At 37.4% G+C, this 16,723-nt stretch overlaps 1 protein-coding gene across 1 annotated transcript; it reads right to left on the bottom strand.

The window, feature by feature from the left end:
• Window positions 1–12,629: 12,629 nt before the first annotated feature.
• Window positions 12,630–16,239, bottom strand: LOC104233057 (carboxyvinyl-carboxyphosphonate phosphorylmutase, chloroplastic-like). The gene is made up of 7 exons (XM_009786367.2): window positions 15,883–16,239; window positions 15,659–15,732; window positions 14,824–14,906; window positions 14,686–14,710; window positions 14,557–14,576; window positions 14,206–14,361; window positions 12,630–13,183 (listed from the first exon to the last, which is right to left on the bottom strand). Exons 1-7 carry the CDS (start codon window positions 16,179–16,181, stop codon window positions 12,818–12,820), a joined length of 1,023 nt encoding a protein of 340 aa, XP_009784669.1. The 5' UTR covers window positions 16,182–16,239; the 3' UTR covers window positions 12,630–12,817.
• Between the last annotated feature and the right edge of the window lie 484 nt (window positions 16,240–16,723).

The following is a 16,723-nucleotide window of genomic DNA, read 5'->3' as shown; positions in this document are numbered from 1 at the left end:
GAAACTAACTCCCCCCCCCTTCTCAGATCCCCCTCCTAATCAAACCAAACCCTAATCCCAGTCGCCCATGTTCTCTCCGGTGTAATATGCCGCCAGCGAACGCCACCTACGCCAACGACCACCAGAAATACACCCGAAAATCTCCTTGTTCCCTTCTTTCCAACCATGGCATTGACTTCCTTCGAATCTCACCGGAAAACTTCGAATATCTCGTGGAAGATTTTACGGACATGACGCCGGTTACGCTAAACGCCCCAAATTAACACCCCAATATCCTCTCTTCTTCCTCTACCCAACCCCCATGGTCTATTGTCTCGAATGAAGCCGGGCAGGCTCGAATATTAGTTTTTATTTCTCCGGCCAAAACCCTAAATGACCAAAGCACATGCAATTGTCATCAAAGGATCCCTGGGCCTTCCTCGTGAGGATTTGAGTGTCATTAGAGCAAAGCGTCATCAGAATTGGCTGAGGTTTGGGAAATGTCAACTGGCCGGAGTTTTCTTTTCATCAGTGAGTTGTATTTCTTTTGTTTTTTTTCTTGTGGTAACATCTTAGTTTTACTTTGCTAGCAATAATTAGTAATATGAAAATCAATAAACTCTTTTAATTCTGTTTTCAGTCATCCCCTATCTGCTTTTGGTTTAGCTTTAATTTGTTGATTAGTTTAAATTCGCCAATTAGTTTAGTAATTTTGTTTAAATGAAGCTCGGAACTCAGTTAGTTTAATTTTTTGTTTTGCATGCTGTTTGATTTTGTGCTTTGATAGTTTAAGTTTGTTAATCCTGATTTGGTAATTTAGTTTGGTCAGTTAAATGTGGTCAGATAATCGCTTAATCACAAGGGCAATTAGGATATTATCAGGGTAAGGCTTCTTTGGCATGTGATCTAGTACCCCCTAGAAGCTTCTAGGTTAGGATCATAGTGGAATATCAATAAACATGTGTGTTAGCTTCTTGAGTAAGTAAAAGAACTAAGGGACTAGGGTGAAATTACATAAGGGACTAAAAGGAAAATAAGGAGTTGTTTGTTTGCCTATAAATAGGGTCACATTTACCTTGTGAAGGGGTCGGCTCTTCATCTAAAAAATTCCTCCAAAAGCCTTCTCTACAGATCTGAGCCTATAGTTGAATTTCAAATTAGTAAAAGTTCAAAAAACTTCCTTTTAGATTTTAGATTTCTATTGAAAATCAGAAAACAAAATGTGAATATTCCACTAGTTAATTCATTTAGGATGATAAGTAGCATGGATTTCTCTGGTTCTCTCCTGTACCTGAGTGTTTAGGGCATCTGAAGGTGTTTGAGACTATTTCGAGTGATTGCTGATTATTTCTCGATTGTTGAAGAAGTGTTGTAGTTTCTGGTCAAATTGCAATTGCATTTGGGTGTAGTAACTTGTGGTTGATTGCCTGGGTGTTATTTGGTTTCCAACTCTTCGTGACTATTGAATTAAGTTACTGGCTGATTGATTTCTAATTGTGGTTGTTATTACTGCTGATCGTCCTCCTCTTCTTATTGTATTTCACATCTCCAGGTACTCAACATGAAACTCAATACTATGTAGATCACTTGCTGGAAAATGAAATGAAAACTGGAGCTTCGGCTATAGATATATCGTTTGTGAATCTCATTATATTTTCACAGTTTTATGTGATTTGGTTGTTGTACGATACAATCAATTTGAATGTATAACTGAACTGGCAGAACTGTGTTATTTAGATTGCTGGACTGATTGATTTGTAGTTACTTAGATTTAACTTGTTTAATTTAGCAATTTTCTGTTTAAAAATTCAAAATCATAAACAGTTCAAGTTTGCGGTGAAGCTGGAACTGGTGTGTTGTCACGTTGAGTGCTATTCTAATGCTGAACATGCGTTCTAAATAATTTCGTAATGCGGTAGCTTTGACAATTATAAGTCAGTAGTCGGAGTTAATAGTTCACTTTAGTCTTAGTCATTTTCTCATCAGCTGGTTCATAAATTTGTTTAAAAGCATAACAAATTAGGAGGTATAACATTTGTCTTGTAATTGCAAGTGTGAGTAAATTTATTAGTACGTTTGTTCATTTTTAAAATCAGGACGACATAACTACTCTCTTGAACGATTTGAGGGTCAGTATCTAATTGATTTAGGTAAGTGCATATTCATTTCCTTTTGTCAGAAGAGTGGAGCCCATTCACGAGAGTTTTGGATAATTAATTATAATGAAATACTTAGAATTCGGGATGGGCCATTTAGCGAATTTCACGGCCTTCTCTAAAGATGATAGCGCGTTAGACACTTTGGATGCGCTTTTAATAATTCACCTTCCTAAACTCAGGTGCGCATTTATGTGACCCAAATCCGAATCTCAACGAAGTCAAAATATGTCAACAACCACGGGTGCATTGATGTGACGTAATTCGAGACGTATTTTAACGACATTGCAATTCTCGTTAAAATAATAATAATAAAAGCGGTTTAAAATTAAAAAGCACATAAGCTAGAACATGTTTTGAAATCAAATAAAATCAAGCACAACAGTTGAGCGACCGTGCTAGAACCACGGAACCCGGGAATGCCTAATACCTTCTCCCGGGTTAACAGAATTCCTTATCCGGATTTCTGGTTCGCGGACTATTAACAGAGTCATATTTTTCCTCGGTTTGAGATACAACCGGTGACTTGGGACACCATTAATCTCCCAAGTAGAGACTCTGAATAATTAATAACTAAATCCCGTTCTGATTGTCCTTTAATTGGAAAAACTCCTTCACGCCCTCACGGGCTTAGGTGAAAAGGAGGTGTGACAGATGCAACGTGACTTCGAGTTCGAAATGTATTGTCGGACTTTCAGTTTATATCAATAGGGGATGAACAGACTTTTACAGCTGGTGGATGAGCATGGGCTCAGGTGGGTTTACTGATTTTGTGATGATTGTACCCAATGCAGCATCGTTGGAGGATGTCGGTATGGAATTCCACAAGTAGGTTATCTCCTATGAGCAGGTTTGTGGTAGCGCGATTTTGATGAAGTTTCTACAAAAAGTTCTACTTACTACCCGACAAAAGGTCAAAAGTGCGATTATGGCTGATAATTCGAAATGTTCATGAAAAGTTTAATAAGAGACTACAAGAAATTTGGCGGGTTGACGGTGTGAGATCATGGTAATTTAGAAGGAGGAATCTTTGTGGCTTCCACATTTTGTGATGGTAGCTTAAAGCTAAGTGGGGGAGCCTACCGTCTACGATTGGGCCGCGTGGATGTCTGCTTGTGTGATTTCTGGTTATTGGCACATTGGTAGATCAATTTTAACTCAGAAAAGAAAACACCAGGAGTAATTCGAGCAAAGGACTTGATGAATGTATGCTATATTTCGCCTTATCAGTTTATGTGCATGTTTTGGGAAGACTCAGAGTTTATGCTTCTTGTGGATGTGATGTACAAGAAAAAGAATTCATCTGGTTGCTTCTTTGGGAGTGTTCATGTGCTATTAGTGCACTAGAGTTGGGTTATATATTCGGGACCAAATCAGAATGGGTGACTCTCAACAGTGGTTCTAATGGGTTCAAGAATGTAAGAGCGGTGTCTAAGAATTTTTGGTTTCGTTATGTAATTGAAGACTGAGATTTTGTAGCAGAGTGTGAGGAATACTTGGGGAATTTTCTATGTTATCATCGGGTCTGCGGGGTAGCATTAGAGAAATGGGAGAAACAATTTCGGATTTATGAAAAGTCTTGCAAAATGGGTATACCAATTGGAGATGCTATTATGCGCTTGAGGAGGGCATGAGATGGCTCATGGGTACTGAGACGACGTGGTCTCATGAATTTGGTCACCCGAGATGAGTGTTGTTGAGTTTATTTATGTTTTTGGAATGGAGCTATTATTATTTCTAAGGCAAGTGAAGAGTAAATTGGAAGAAGTAGGGTTAGTTAGTGATGATTTGAATCAGCATGATTGTAATAGTGATCAGTTCCTTCGGCATGTTAAGTTATACATGTGGTTTGTGGTGGTACTGCAGGCTTGACAGCCACCTTAACTTCATTGATTTGGGAGGTATTTGATTCAAATGGCCTTGTTGTGTAAATGGATTCTGGAAGAGTTATGGTGGTTTAGATCACGATTTGAGGTTTGTATTTTCTGCGATTTGGGAATTCAGTTGCGTGTTGCAATGATTCTTCTGAAATGAGTTATGTGAAAGGTTTCTATACAATGAAGTGTTTATTCTATTAGTAGTAAAGGGGTTATTATGAATCCTTTACTCTCGTGTAGCGGCATGATAAGTGCAGTGAGCGTCATGGGAATTGGAAGTTGAGGATCATGGTTGCGATTTAGTGTTGACCAAAATGTCACGAGCTTAGATGAACCAGGAAGAATTTACATGTTCAGAGTAAGCTGGTAGTATCCCAGTATCGCCTGATAATGGGGTTCTATGGAAGAAACATTGTGTAGTGATTTGCGGATTCTTGAATAGGTTTACAGAATTAGTGTAGTTGGTGGTATGGAGGTGCAGACTTTGCTACCTGGTGCAGAAGGTCGTGGGAGCATACCTCTTAGGAGAATTGTATAAGCGTGGTATGTCAGTCACTTGATGGTTATAAATTGGAACCAAGTAGGAAGATTCTGGTACTAACGCTAATGTGAGAGTTTATACCTGAAAGGCATTCTATCCTTTTGGTTGTGGACTGTGTGAGTTTATTTTGGATTTGACAGTTGTTCTTATGTGTCATGGATAGGGTCATTATGGATGCTTGAAATGTTATTAGCCCAGTATATGATGATCAGGATCGGCTTGAGGTCTGTTAGTGGGTCTAATGTGAATGTGTGCTCTACATCAGGTCGAATGTGTTCATTCAGCATAGCATTGCTTATGGAGGAGTCTTCAGGCGTTGGATGTTATTTTCGTTGTCAGTTATTCCCTGTAATACTCTATTGTGCCATATGGGTTGTAAGACGGCTTGATTATTCGCACATGTGTTATGATTCCATGTAGCTTGTGGTGTTGTATGAGCAAGATGGCTCCCGAGATGCAGGTCGATTATTGCACCTTAGTCATGCTTGGGTTTTCATAGCATATAGCGCTATCTATCTCCCTGGGTTATATTATGAACCTGGTGTGTTTGTGATCAATATTCGGGCATTTCGTAAGTATAAGCATTTCGGCTTGATGGGTGATTCTTTATTAATTGTTATGTGTGGATCGGGTGGCACGCCACCACAAATATATTGTTTGGATCGAGTGGCACGCCACCACGGATAAGTTGTGTGGATCGGGTTGCCTGCCGCAACAGTGTCATATTTGGATTGGGTTGCACGCCGCAACAGTGAGATGTTGAGTATAGTTCCCTATATCCATTCTTGTGTATTTTGTTTCTCATTCTCTAGGGAGGGTTCATAGCGTCTGTTCAACCATTTTATTCGCTACGCAGGCTGGATAGTTCTTTTCCAGAGTTCATTCTTCCTTATGTGTCATATTCAAGTTGTAGCTTGTTGGTGCATTGATGGTGTCATATGAAATCTTGGACAGTGTTTGAGGTGGCTTATTGCCTTAGTAGCTTGTACTGGGTAAGACGAGGTTATTGGACCTGGGATCAGTCTGATCGGAGTATGTAAGGTATATTAAAGAGCAAATATCGTTACTAAGTACAGAATAAGGTAATGGTTCTTGTCAGGAGGAGAGACTTCATAATTTGTTGATTCGGCAGGTGGTTATGAGTTTCTACACATCTCTTCCATCATGGCAGTATTGCGAGAGTTGGAACAAGTTTTATATGTGTTATGAGGTGTATTGCGGGCACCGAATTCGTGAAATTGCGGCTATTGTGGTCGGAGGATGTTATTATGATCAAACGACTTATGTGGTGCAGGGTGTGATTTCAGCAGAGGAGCATGATCAAGTTTTGTACAGCGTGTGGTGATTGATGCGGTGTTCATTTGTTAGAATCGGGTCTCGTGGAGAAATCCGAATGTTGGAATTTGGTTCTAAAACTTGTTAGCTAAGGTTATAGGGAGGATCTTTAGTCTAGCTCGTGCTTATGTGCTTACGTAGGTTGTGGTGGTATGGGTAGGTGCACGAGGTGTTAAACAGTGATTTTGGACAACTCCATAACAGTTCTTGGTACGTTCGAGGACGAACGTATGTTTGAGTGGGGAAGAATGGAATGACCTGACTGGTCGTTTGGAGCACTAGCACGTCGTTCAATAGTTGGAGGCTTCGGGTACTTCACTTCATGTTTTATGACTTGTATGTGTGGTTGGAATTGAATTTCGGGAATCTCAAAGTTGATTCGGATGGAAAATTCTAAATTCGGAAGCTTTGAGTTGGAAGAGTTGACTAAGGTTTGACTTTTGAGTAAATGACCTCGGAATCGGGATTTAAGGTTCTAATAGGTTTGTATGATGATTTCTGACTTGGGCATATTTTCGGGTTGAGTATCGGGTGGCCCAGGAGCATTTTGGTGCCTATTATGGAAAGTTGCCATTTTGAAGGTTTTAGAATTTTCTAAGTTTGGTTTTGAAGTGGACTTCGGTGTTATCGATGTCTATTTGGGATTCAGAGCCTTGGAATAGGTTTGTATCATGATTTTTGCCTTGCACGCAAAAATTGGCATTATTATAGGATGTTTTAGCATAATTCGGATGCGTTCGGTGAAGTTTAAAAGTTTGAAAGTTTAAAGGAAGATTTCGATTGTCAATTCATAGTTTTGATGATATTTGATGTGATTTGAGGCCTTGAGCAGGTCCATATTATATTATGGAACTAGTTGGTGTGATTGGACGGGGTCCCGAGGGCCTCGGGTGTGTTTCGGAGTGGTTTCAGACCAAGTTGGGATGATTTGTTGTTGCTAGTGCCTGGTTTTGTTCTTCGCGAATGTGAAGGAACTCACGCGTTCGCGATAACGGATTTTGAGGTTGCTGGATTTTCACTCATCGCGAACGCGACACAGTGTTAGTGAACTCGGAGTGGAAGCTGAGGCAACATTCATGAACGAGCCATGGAGGTCGCGAATGCGTAGAAGAAAAGGGGAGCTTGGCATGGAGCAGCTAAGCCTTCGCGAACGCGGCTCTTGGCCCCAAACGCGAAGGGCAGGGGGTCTGAAGGCTTAGCGAACGCGACGAGGAGGTCATGAATGCGTAGAGGAAGATTGTGGAGGCTGTTGTTTTAGCCTTCACGATCGCGAAGGATCTTCCGCGATCGCGATAAAGGACTGGCTTGGGCAGAATGGTTTTAAGTCGGGATTTTTGCCCAGTTCATTTATTTTTTACTTGGTTAGGCGACTTTTGGGGTTCTTGAAGAGGAGATTTTGTTATCCATTGTGAGGTAAGCCATTCCCACCTATTGTGAGTTAAATACATGATTTATATACAGATTAATACATGAAAATTTTGTAGAAATTATGAGGTTATGAAAGAAACCTAGAATTTGGTATTTTTAGATTTTGACCACAAAATTGGACATGGAATTGGGAATAAATCATAAATTTGAGTTCCTAATGTTATGTGTAAAGTTTATCTTTAGAAATTTTTGGAATCCGGACACGTGGGCCCGAGGTTTGACTTTATTGACTTTTCGAGCGAAGTTGGGAAATGTTATAAATTAGTTAATTATGATGGTGGGATATATTTTTATTGGTTTCCATGATTGCTTGACTAGTTCTGATCGATGTGCATTTGGTTTGAGGTGTTAGAGAGGCGTTGGAGTCGACTATAGAACTTCGGAGCGATGTAAGTTTCCTGTCTAACCTTGTGAGGGAGAAACTACCCCCTAGGTGATGTGATTGTTATGTGCTACTAGTTGTGGGTGCTACGTACGCACGAGGTGACGAGAGTTCATATGTAGCTAAATCATGTTTATGTCCGGGTAGACTTAGGACTTTATCATGCAATATATAAATATATATATTAGGCCGAGCCTTATCACCTTGAGTTGTTGGCAAGTTATTTGTGAAATGGTAAGGGTCACATTTACTTTATACTCATGTACTGTATTGTAAGCACGTGTCTCGTAATGCGATAAGTTCCTTCCTTTCTTGTGGAGCGGGCTGAACGCCTCGGCAGTATAATAGATGCATCTATGGTTCGTGCCGCTCGATCCTTGGCAGTGTACATATTATTCTGGATCGAGCCATACGACATTGGCATAATGGTGTATTAATATCGCTAGCAGTCAGAGGGTTCACGAGATTATCCTTCCCCTGATGCCCGACACCCTATATGGTATTTCCTTACCCGTTTGATATTGCCACTTGATATTTCTGAGTTGTTAAGATAGAGTACGAGATTGAAAAATTGATATCATTAAAAGAAATTTTGGAAGATTGTGTTAGCTACATATTTACCTCACTTCTAGTGTTGTGCTTCTTATCTGTTTATGATTTACCATATTGATTTATTGGACCCACTAGTAAGTGTCGATATCGACCCTCGTCACTACTTCTCCGGGGTTAGGCTAGATACTTACTGGGTACGCGTTGATTTATGTATTCATATTGTACTTCTGCACTAAATGTGCAGGATCTGACAGGTTAATTTGGGGATCATCTTGGCACGTAGGCGCAGCTGTTAAGGAGACTTTATGTGAGATGCATTCCAGGCTACGCATCGCAGGCCACAGAGTCCCCATCGTACTATTCACTTTGTCTTGTCTTATTTACATTTCAGATTGATATTTTATTATTATTGTACTCCTTAGTAAATGCTCATGCACTTGTGACACCAGGTTTTGGGATGTACTAGTTGATGCTTACGGTTCTATATATTATCATCACCTTTCATTTCTTTTTAAACTACTAATTTTGTACGTTCCCGTGAATTTAAAACTGTAAATTTCCGTCCTTATTAAAATTTATGATTTCGAAAGTAATAATATGAATAACAAATGTGATAATTCACCTTTGGCTTGCCTAACGGCGACGTTAGGCGCTATTACGACTTATAGTGAATTTTGGGTCGTGACCGGAAGCTTTAGAAGTATCTACTTTTTGTTTTCTAGTAGCTATTTTTGAAGGCTCGGCAATGGCTTTACTTGATGATGCTTCTTTTTCTGCATTTCCTTCCCTGTTTGAAGGCTGTGAAGGCTTTGTCAAAGGAATATGCTTCTTAGCAGCTGATTTTCCTCTGATGTTACCTACATGAAAATATGCAATATCATATTTAATAATTTTAAACTTATGATCAGAAAAAGAAAAATAAGCCCCAATTCCAGCAAACATCTATGACTAGAAAACAATCGACCCCAGGTTTATCAATAAACATTAGGTCGACAGTTATGACGAAATTCTAATATACAGAGCACAGAGGTAGTCCAAGAAGCAAATATAACCACCCACGTCATATAAGATATGGTTATTCACAACCCAATTGATCTTGAACATGCACATGAACAAATCATTCTACAAAACCCGAAATAAAAAATGTATGAAACGGAAAAAGAAGAATGTAGGATTTACAAAAATTGACACGTTCTGAGCTTTAATACAGTGCTTGATGGGTCTATAGAGACGATTACACCCAAAATCGAAGCTTGATTCTTGTCTCGTCCTGCCGGAAACCACCTTGGACGATGGGGTTGAGTTACTGAGAGAAGAGAGAACAGAGAGAGTAAAGAGATGAGAGAGAAACTGAGCGGAGAAAATGAGAGAGATGTCAAGTTTTTCAAGCTTTATATGTGATCCACACGTTTCTAAAATATTAAAAAGGTCTTATCCACCCTAACCCACTCATTAACTATTTTTTAATCCAAAAGAAATTGAAAAAGAAAATAAGAGGTCACTTGACCAATTCGAGTGTTGAGGAGGCCTCCTTGACAATTCTTCTCATGTAAGTCATGCCAAATTGCCAATTGTATAAGCAATGAGCCCAAAATTAAGATGCATGTACTCCTAACCTTTCTAATTCCTTTTCCCGCAAGACTTCACCTTTTGAAATTGAAACCTGCAAACAGCAAACTTGACTATAATCCTCAGGATCAAATGTTATCTTCAACCATCTCATTTCTTGCACTATGGGTAGAACCAAGGTAACTCTTTATCCAAAATAAATTGAAAAATGAAGATATTTGATTTTCTTAACATCAATCGGTCTAAGTTATCATGTGTATTCAAGCTACAACACTTCTCATAATTCATACATGGAAAGAATAAGAAACTCTTTGATAGCCTGCTTCAACCACAACTTGCACTCAAGTAATACAGACAGATTCAGGATTTGAAGTTTATGTGTTCCTAAAGCAGCCTCAAGTTAGTATATAATAATAATTGGGTCTACAGTTAAATATTTATTGATATTTGGTAGATTTCTTAATATATGTATATATATATATATATATATATATATATATATATATATATATATATATATATATATATATATATATATATATAAAGTACGAGTAAAAACAATAAACCCATAGCTTGTGCTCTACGTCTGCCTGTGCCAAGAACTGCTCGAGCCAAATACCCATATCCGCGATAATTACTATTATGTTCATAGTGTTCTTCAAAAATAGATATGTTTGTGTGCGCGCACGTGTCTGGGTTAATCTCAGGCGTGTTTTGTTATAGCTTTGAACAGTTTCTTTGCACATTTTCTTTCTACACCATTACAAAATCCCTTTGGTTTTCTATTCCAGAGGGTACTCCAAACGAATTAAGCTTCATGGGTACGAGTTGGGTATGTAATGCATGGTTCTCTCCGTGCAAGTTGGTAGGTACTGGTGTCAGCCACGTCGCAATCCATTTTGGGGCGTAACAGTACTATCATTTCACAATACTTACGGGCCGTTTTGTACGCGGACAAAATAGTACCGTATAATTCCGGTACTAATTTATATCATTTGAGATATGGTATAAAATAATACCACATTTGATGGCATAAAATTGGATAAGATGGGATACATGGGATTAAATTTATACCTTATTTGGTTGGAGGTATAAATTTATCGTGGGATAAATTTATACCTCCAACCAAACAAGGTATAAATTTAATCTCACCTCTTATCTCACCCAATCCCTCTTACCAAATGACCACTTAGGGCATCTACAACCTTTACCCCCATTTTGGTCCCCAAAATGGGAATGAAAATTTTCCCATTTTGGGGATAACTTACTCCAATCATTCCCCATCTTTTTCCCAAAAAAAGAGAATATTCTTTTTATATTCTTCTCTCTCTTCTATATTATATTATTATCTTTCAGTTTAATTTTATTTTTTAAGTTCCATTAGACAAATTCCATCTTTATTTTTCATTAAATTGTAATTTCCATTAAAACTATTCCATAAAATTTTAAATAATATAATTTGTAAGCAATTATTATAGATTAACTAATCATTCAAATAAAAGTGAAATCATTGCGATACAAGATTAATTAAATACATATTACAGAACGATGAAATTCATTCGAAATGCTACATAAATATTCAACTTCAACCTCTAGTATTCTCCCATAAATGATCTATTAATGCATTACGAAGTGCAAAATGAGCATCTTTGTCCTTAATTCTTCTATGTCGAGCTAAAATAAAGTTTTAATGATGGATGTGGCTTCTATTGTCGATCCGACTCGTCGTGAATTTATGCGACAAGAACAACAACGAATAATGTATAAAAGAGATCAACAATATCCACAGTCACAGCCACAATAATCCTCCGCCCCATTCACTCAATACTATAATGATTTTGGTGTATCTGGAAACGACATACCTCCCTAATAAGTTATTATGCTATTTACCGTAGTTTCAATTTATGTATTTTAATTTAACGTATTTTCAGTTTTCATGTATTTTCAATTTAATGTACTTTCATTTAATGTATTTTCAATTTTCACTTTTCAATTTTAGTAACATCTAATATTTTATATTCGCACCTTTCAATTTTAGCAACATCTAATATTTTATATTTGCACCATTCATTTTTTGAGATGATTATATATTTTTGTACAATTATAACTTATAATAAAATTAACTTACAATTTTACATAAAAATAATAAATGCATGAAAATTAATTTATCAAAATTATATGCCAAAGTTAAGATGTAAAATTAATATTATAAAGGTATTACATAAACATAATTAGTTATATATAAAGAGATAAATTAAAAGAGTTAAATAATAATAAAATATGCATGAATAGTAATGGGGGAGATGAATAGTGTCCCCCATATTTGAAGGAACAATATTTATCCCCCATTTTGGGGGCAAAAATGGGGAGGGTTGGAGCTCCATTATGGCAAAAGTTGCCCCCATTACGAAGAAATGGGGAGGGTTGGAGATGGCCTTATATAGTGCATATTTGTAGTACTCAACTATGTTGTGGGAGCTCTCCAAAATGCTAGTGCATATTTGTAGTACTCAACTATGTTGTGGGAGCTCTCCAAAATGCGGTTGCACCTGTGTCGTATTCTCCAAAAATATACTGCTTTTGGAGGATTCGACACACCCGGCGACATTTTCATATTCAAAACGAAAGCTTAGCTTTACTAGCACCAATACATTTACTTTGCTTTTTCCTATTCCAATTTATCTTCATCCAAATTTTCTGGACTTCTACATTGGCAAATCGAGAAGACATTAACCAAACCTTAAGAGAATGAAAAAGTATCACTTTTTATGAAAAGGATCGAATGCAATAACAATGCAAATGGAAACCAATTGGCAAATTGACTTGGAAAATACCATTTAGCTCAAGGTACAATAAGAGAATCCTACACAAGATAAAAAATTAGTTCCAGCAAAAAGCTCAATAACAGAGCTTCCAAAAGTAAATTATGTTGCTTCTAATCAGTTTGCTTTGTCTTTTAATCACCAGCTCACAAGAAATAGGCATCAATCTTTCCATGTTACTTGGTTGATTTCTGCACGTTTTTCCAGTTTGAATATCTTCCTTCCAGCTCAAACCAAGACTCCAGATTGACCAATTGATTAAATTCTTCGAAAGTTGCCATCTTGTCGAGGTGGCCTCTAGTTGTTCCTTGGTCCTTCAATGTCTTGAGAACATCAAGCATTGCACGGGCAGAGGCATACAGAGTCGTCAATGGATGGACAATCAAATGGAACCCCATCGCTCTCAGCTCTTCCGGTGTATGCAATGGTGTGACACCACCCTCTAGCATGTTACATACCCTGAACCCCTTGGTCTGCTTTCCTATTTCTTTGAGCTCCTCGTCATCCCTCGGTGCCTCCACAAAGCTAGCATCAGCTCCAGCCTAGATTGTGCAGTCAACGCCATGAGCAAGTGACAAGAAGAGTCAGATTGTGCTGCATACTGTTATTCTTCCTCATGTTCACTTTTTAGCTTATTTGTAACTTCTCCAATTGACGGCCAATTTTTAATGGACTTTCCAAACCCAAACGCTAAAATTTACTGAATAAAGAGAGGAAATTCTTACCATGGATAGACTACAGATGCATGTGAAGTTTGAGAGTCTAGGAGCAAATTTCAAGAATAGTTGTAGCAAACTATAGCATGTATATATTGTAAGCAAGATATATATTAATGTTTAAGAAAGTTCTTCCACTTCATATCATGCATACTCCAAGTACCTAAACTACTCCAAAAAATATTACGCTCCCTTCCACTTCATCCAACATTGGATTATACAGGGTTTCAAGATAACTTGTTGTTGAGCAACAACTGATACTAGATTATCAAGTACTCCACTAGAAAGGAATTTAGTTGAATAGCTTCACTTCTACATCTCTCAAGAGATGTTGCAGTTGCTATTTGTTTTATTATTATCTGTTAGTTTGCCATGAGATATTTACTCCAAATGGTTAAAATTGAAACAGGTTGAAGATAGACCATGCCTGATTATGAATAAATAAAAATCATAATTGTAAATAGCTGTAACGACCCAAGCCATCTCTTGGCCTAAAGCACTATAAAAAATAATGATATTAGTTAGCTTACATACATAAGTCCTTACATAGAGCGGAAATTATATTAAGTAACATTGCATCAGCATTTAAGCAATTATCAGCTGAAATTTAGAGATTTAACATGTACGTATAGTTTATGTTGAAAAAATACGGAACAAGAGTTAGTAGCAAAAGAAAAAAGAAAAAAAAAAAGAAGAGGAGATATAAGCACACACATATTTTGAAGGGTGTAGAAAGAATATGATAAGACAAGCTGAATTCCAACATATGATTTAAGCAATTAGTAATTGAAACTTATTTTTTCATTCTAATGTTTCCTATAAGCTAAGTAACTACATGTACTGCATACCTCCATATAAAGGTTAGCACGAGAAATGGCTTCTGAGAGACCATATTTTGCTGATGTTGCACGTGCATCAGTCCTTGCCACAAGAAAAAAGTCAGAATCACCAATAGCATCTCTTGCAGATGCTATTTTTGCAGCATGTTCCTCTGCAGGTATAACCTAAAAGAGACGTCAAAGAACAGAGAAAGAGTTCGCAAGCCCGGTGGCATAAAAGACTACAACAAAAAACAAGCTCAGGAAAAAGAATCAACAGACCTAACATATTTACAATTGTGTTATAGACATAGTAAATGAAAAAAGAAAACAAAGAAAAAGAGCAATAAGGATTATGAAATAGAGAAGGATCCAGCAAACCTGTTTCCCTCGCATGTGTCCTAGATGAAGAGACATAAAATACGGACAGTAAGTTCCATGCTATTGAACCCAATATGTAAAATGTATTTTGTCAGCCCAAGCAAAATGAATCTCAAGCAGAACTCTTACCACACTTCTTTGGCCATGCTTGATCCTGGAATAACATGAACACAAAAATTAGTGTTTTAGAATATATATATATATATATATATATATATATATGCACATCTTAAAATTTGAATGTTTCCTGCCAGTTAAATGTCATACCTCTAAGAAACAGCCGGCAGCACCAGCAGCAATTAAATCCTTGATAGTTCTTTGAACATTGAGAGCATTGCCACCGCCTGTATCTGCAAGGTGAATAAAAGGAAACATAAAGGGGTTGGCATTCTTAAAAACCACATGAAGATCCAATTCTGATTGAATGGATCTACTGAGATTAAGAGCTATGGAAATGCACATGGGAGGCTATTGAGCTGTATTCCGTCCTGCAAAACCTTTTGCAGTTTAAAAGTTCAAGAGAGAATTTTACTATCTCTTTTTACCTTTTTGCACTTTGATTGAACTTGTTCATTGAATGAAACTGAAATCTGTTCAGAATTAGTGAATCTAAAAGACAAATAATGGGAAAATCCCAAAATAGAGAGTCCTAAACCAAACAAAGACAGTTATGGAATGATCACATCCAATGCTGAAAATAGTTAAAGGATTTAAAATCACACAACAGAGATCCATCGGGTACAATTACTGAATAAAATAGGGACTTCGACCAAGATGAGATGTTGTGGTTGAGTTCATATCTCATGCCATTGAGTGCATGGGAGAAAGGCCAATCTTTTTAATGCTTATTTTTGGTTTAAAAAAAATCTTTAATTAAATCCATCAGCGCAATGCTTAAATGGCCTGAATTGTATCTATCTAATATGCTAATGCTTGTCAAGCAAAAGCCAAATAAATGATACCCGAAACCGTTCCCAACATTTGCAATTTCTCTATCAGCAACTACACATTCCACTACTACATTAAATTACTTGTTAAAACATAACAAGCTCAAAAAAGGGAAAATTATTAAACAGTTAAAGTGGAAGTAAACAGGATATACCAGCATCAGCAATGATTGGAATCAATGGAGCAGCTGCACAAACTGACCTAGCCGTTTCTGCCATTTCAGGCGGTCTACAGTATGAAAAAACATATGCTCATAATTCATCAATTAATTCCCCAACATTTCCAAATTAAGCTTCACATTACTCCACTAAACCATATAAAGTGAATTTTACTCGGGGACAATATAAAGTGATGGATAATACGTAAAAATGGACTGACGTGAGCAAGCCGAAATCGGGTTTCCCAAGGAGAGCAGCGGAGGTAGCATAACCGGAGATAAACCCGGCACTGAACCCGGTTTTCTCAACAATGGAAGCCGAAAGAGAGTCGTAACAGCCCGGCATTAGCACTATCCCTTGCTCTTCAATCAGACGGTGGATGCGCGTTTGTGTTCTTATCGCCATTGTCGTCGTGGCCCTCCGATGGATTGATGACTTGCAATGCCAAGTGCGTGAGCTGAACGACGTCGTAGAAAATGTGAACTGCGAATGTAATGAAATAGTGTTTGATGTCATCATCGCCGGCAGTTTCAGAGCTTATCAATTATCGGGTGGTGAAAATAACAATGTGGAGTATCAGAGGTTCTGGGTTTATATGTGAGAATGGGATGTGATTAAACGCGCCAGGTTAGAGCGTGGGATTTATTTTCTGTAGAGTAGCGCAATCTTTCTTTTATCTTCAGCATTATTTGCAAATTTAGACCTTATTTAAAATAGAATACATAGTACTATATATTACACCAATTACTACAATAATTCGTTCAACTAACTATAAATTTAATTTGTTTTAAAAAATGTGATAAGAATGAAAAATATCGAATTTTCTTTACAAAGAAACCTGGTTAGACATTAGTTTTCTCTTTCCAACTCCAGAGGTGTTTTCCAATTTTTCTTAAGGAATGGTGTTTGGTCGAAAAAATTGAACAGGTAATCTTTCAACACACTTTTTTAAAATGAAGAATGCTCTAATTTTTGAGAGATTTCTTAATTAAGAAGTCCATTTTCTTCTGTGATAAGTAGGGGTAAAAACCCAAAAAATCGAATCAAACCGAACCAAACCG

The sequence above is a fragment of the Nicotiana sylvestris genome, chromosome 4 (assembly GCF_000393655.2).
Source record: "Nicotiana sylvestris chromosome 4, ASM39365v2, whole genome shotgun sequence".
Classification (NCBI taxonomy): domain Eukaryota; kingdom Viridiplantae; phylum Streptophyta; class Magnoliopsida; order Solanales; family Solanaceae; genus Nicotiana; species Nicotiana sylvestris.
This window is presented reverse-complemented; position numbering and strand designations above follow the sequence as displayed.

What these genes read in the sequence shown, in the direction of transcription:
- LOC104233057 (XM_009786367.2), bottom strand. Translation starts at nt 16,181, where the DNA reads ATGATGACATCAAACACTATTTCATTACATTCGCAGTTCACATTTTCT. An exon ending in TCCAATCATTGCTGATGCTG is followed by an intron (nt 14,907 to 15,658) that starts GTATATCCTGTT and finishes TTCACCTTGCAG; the next exon opens with ATACAGGCGGTGGCAATGCT. An exon ending in AGCATGGCCAAAGAAGTGTG is followed by an intron (nt 14,577 to 14,685) that starts GTAAGAGTTCTG and finishes CTCTTCATCTAG; the next exon opens with GACACATGCGAGGGAAACAG.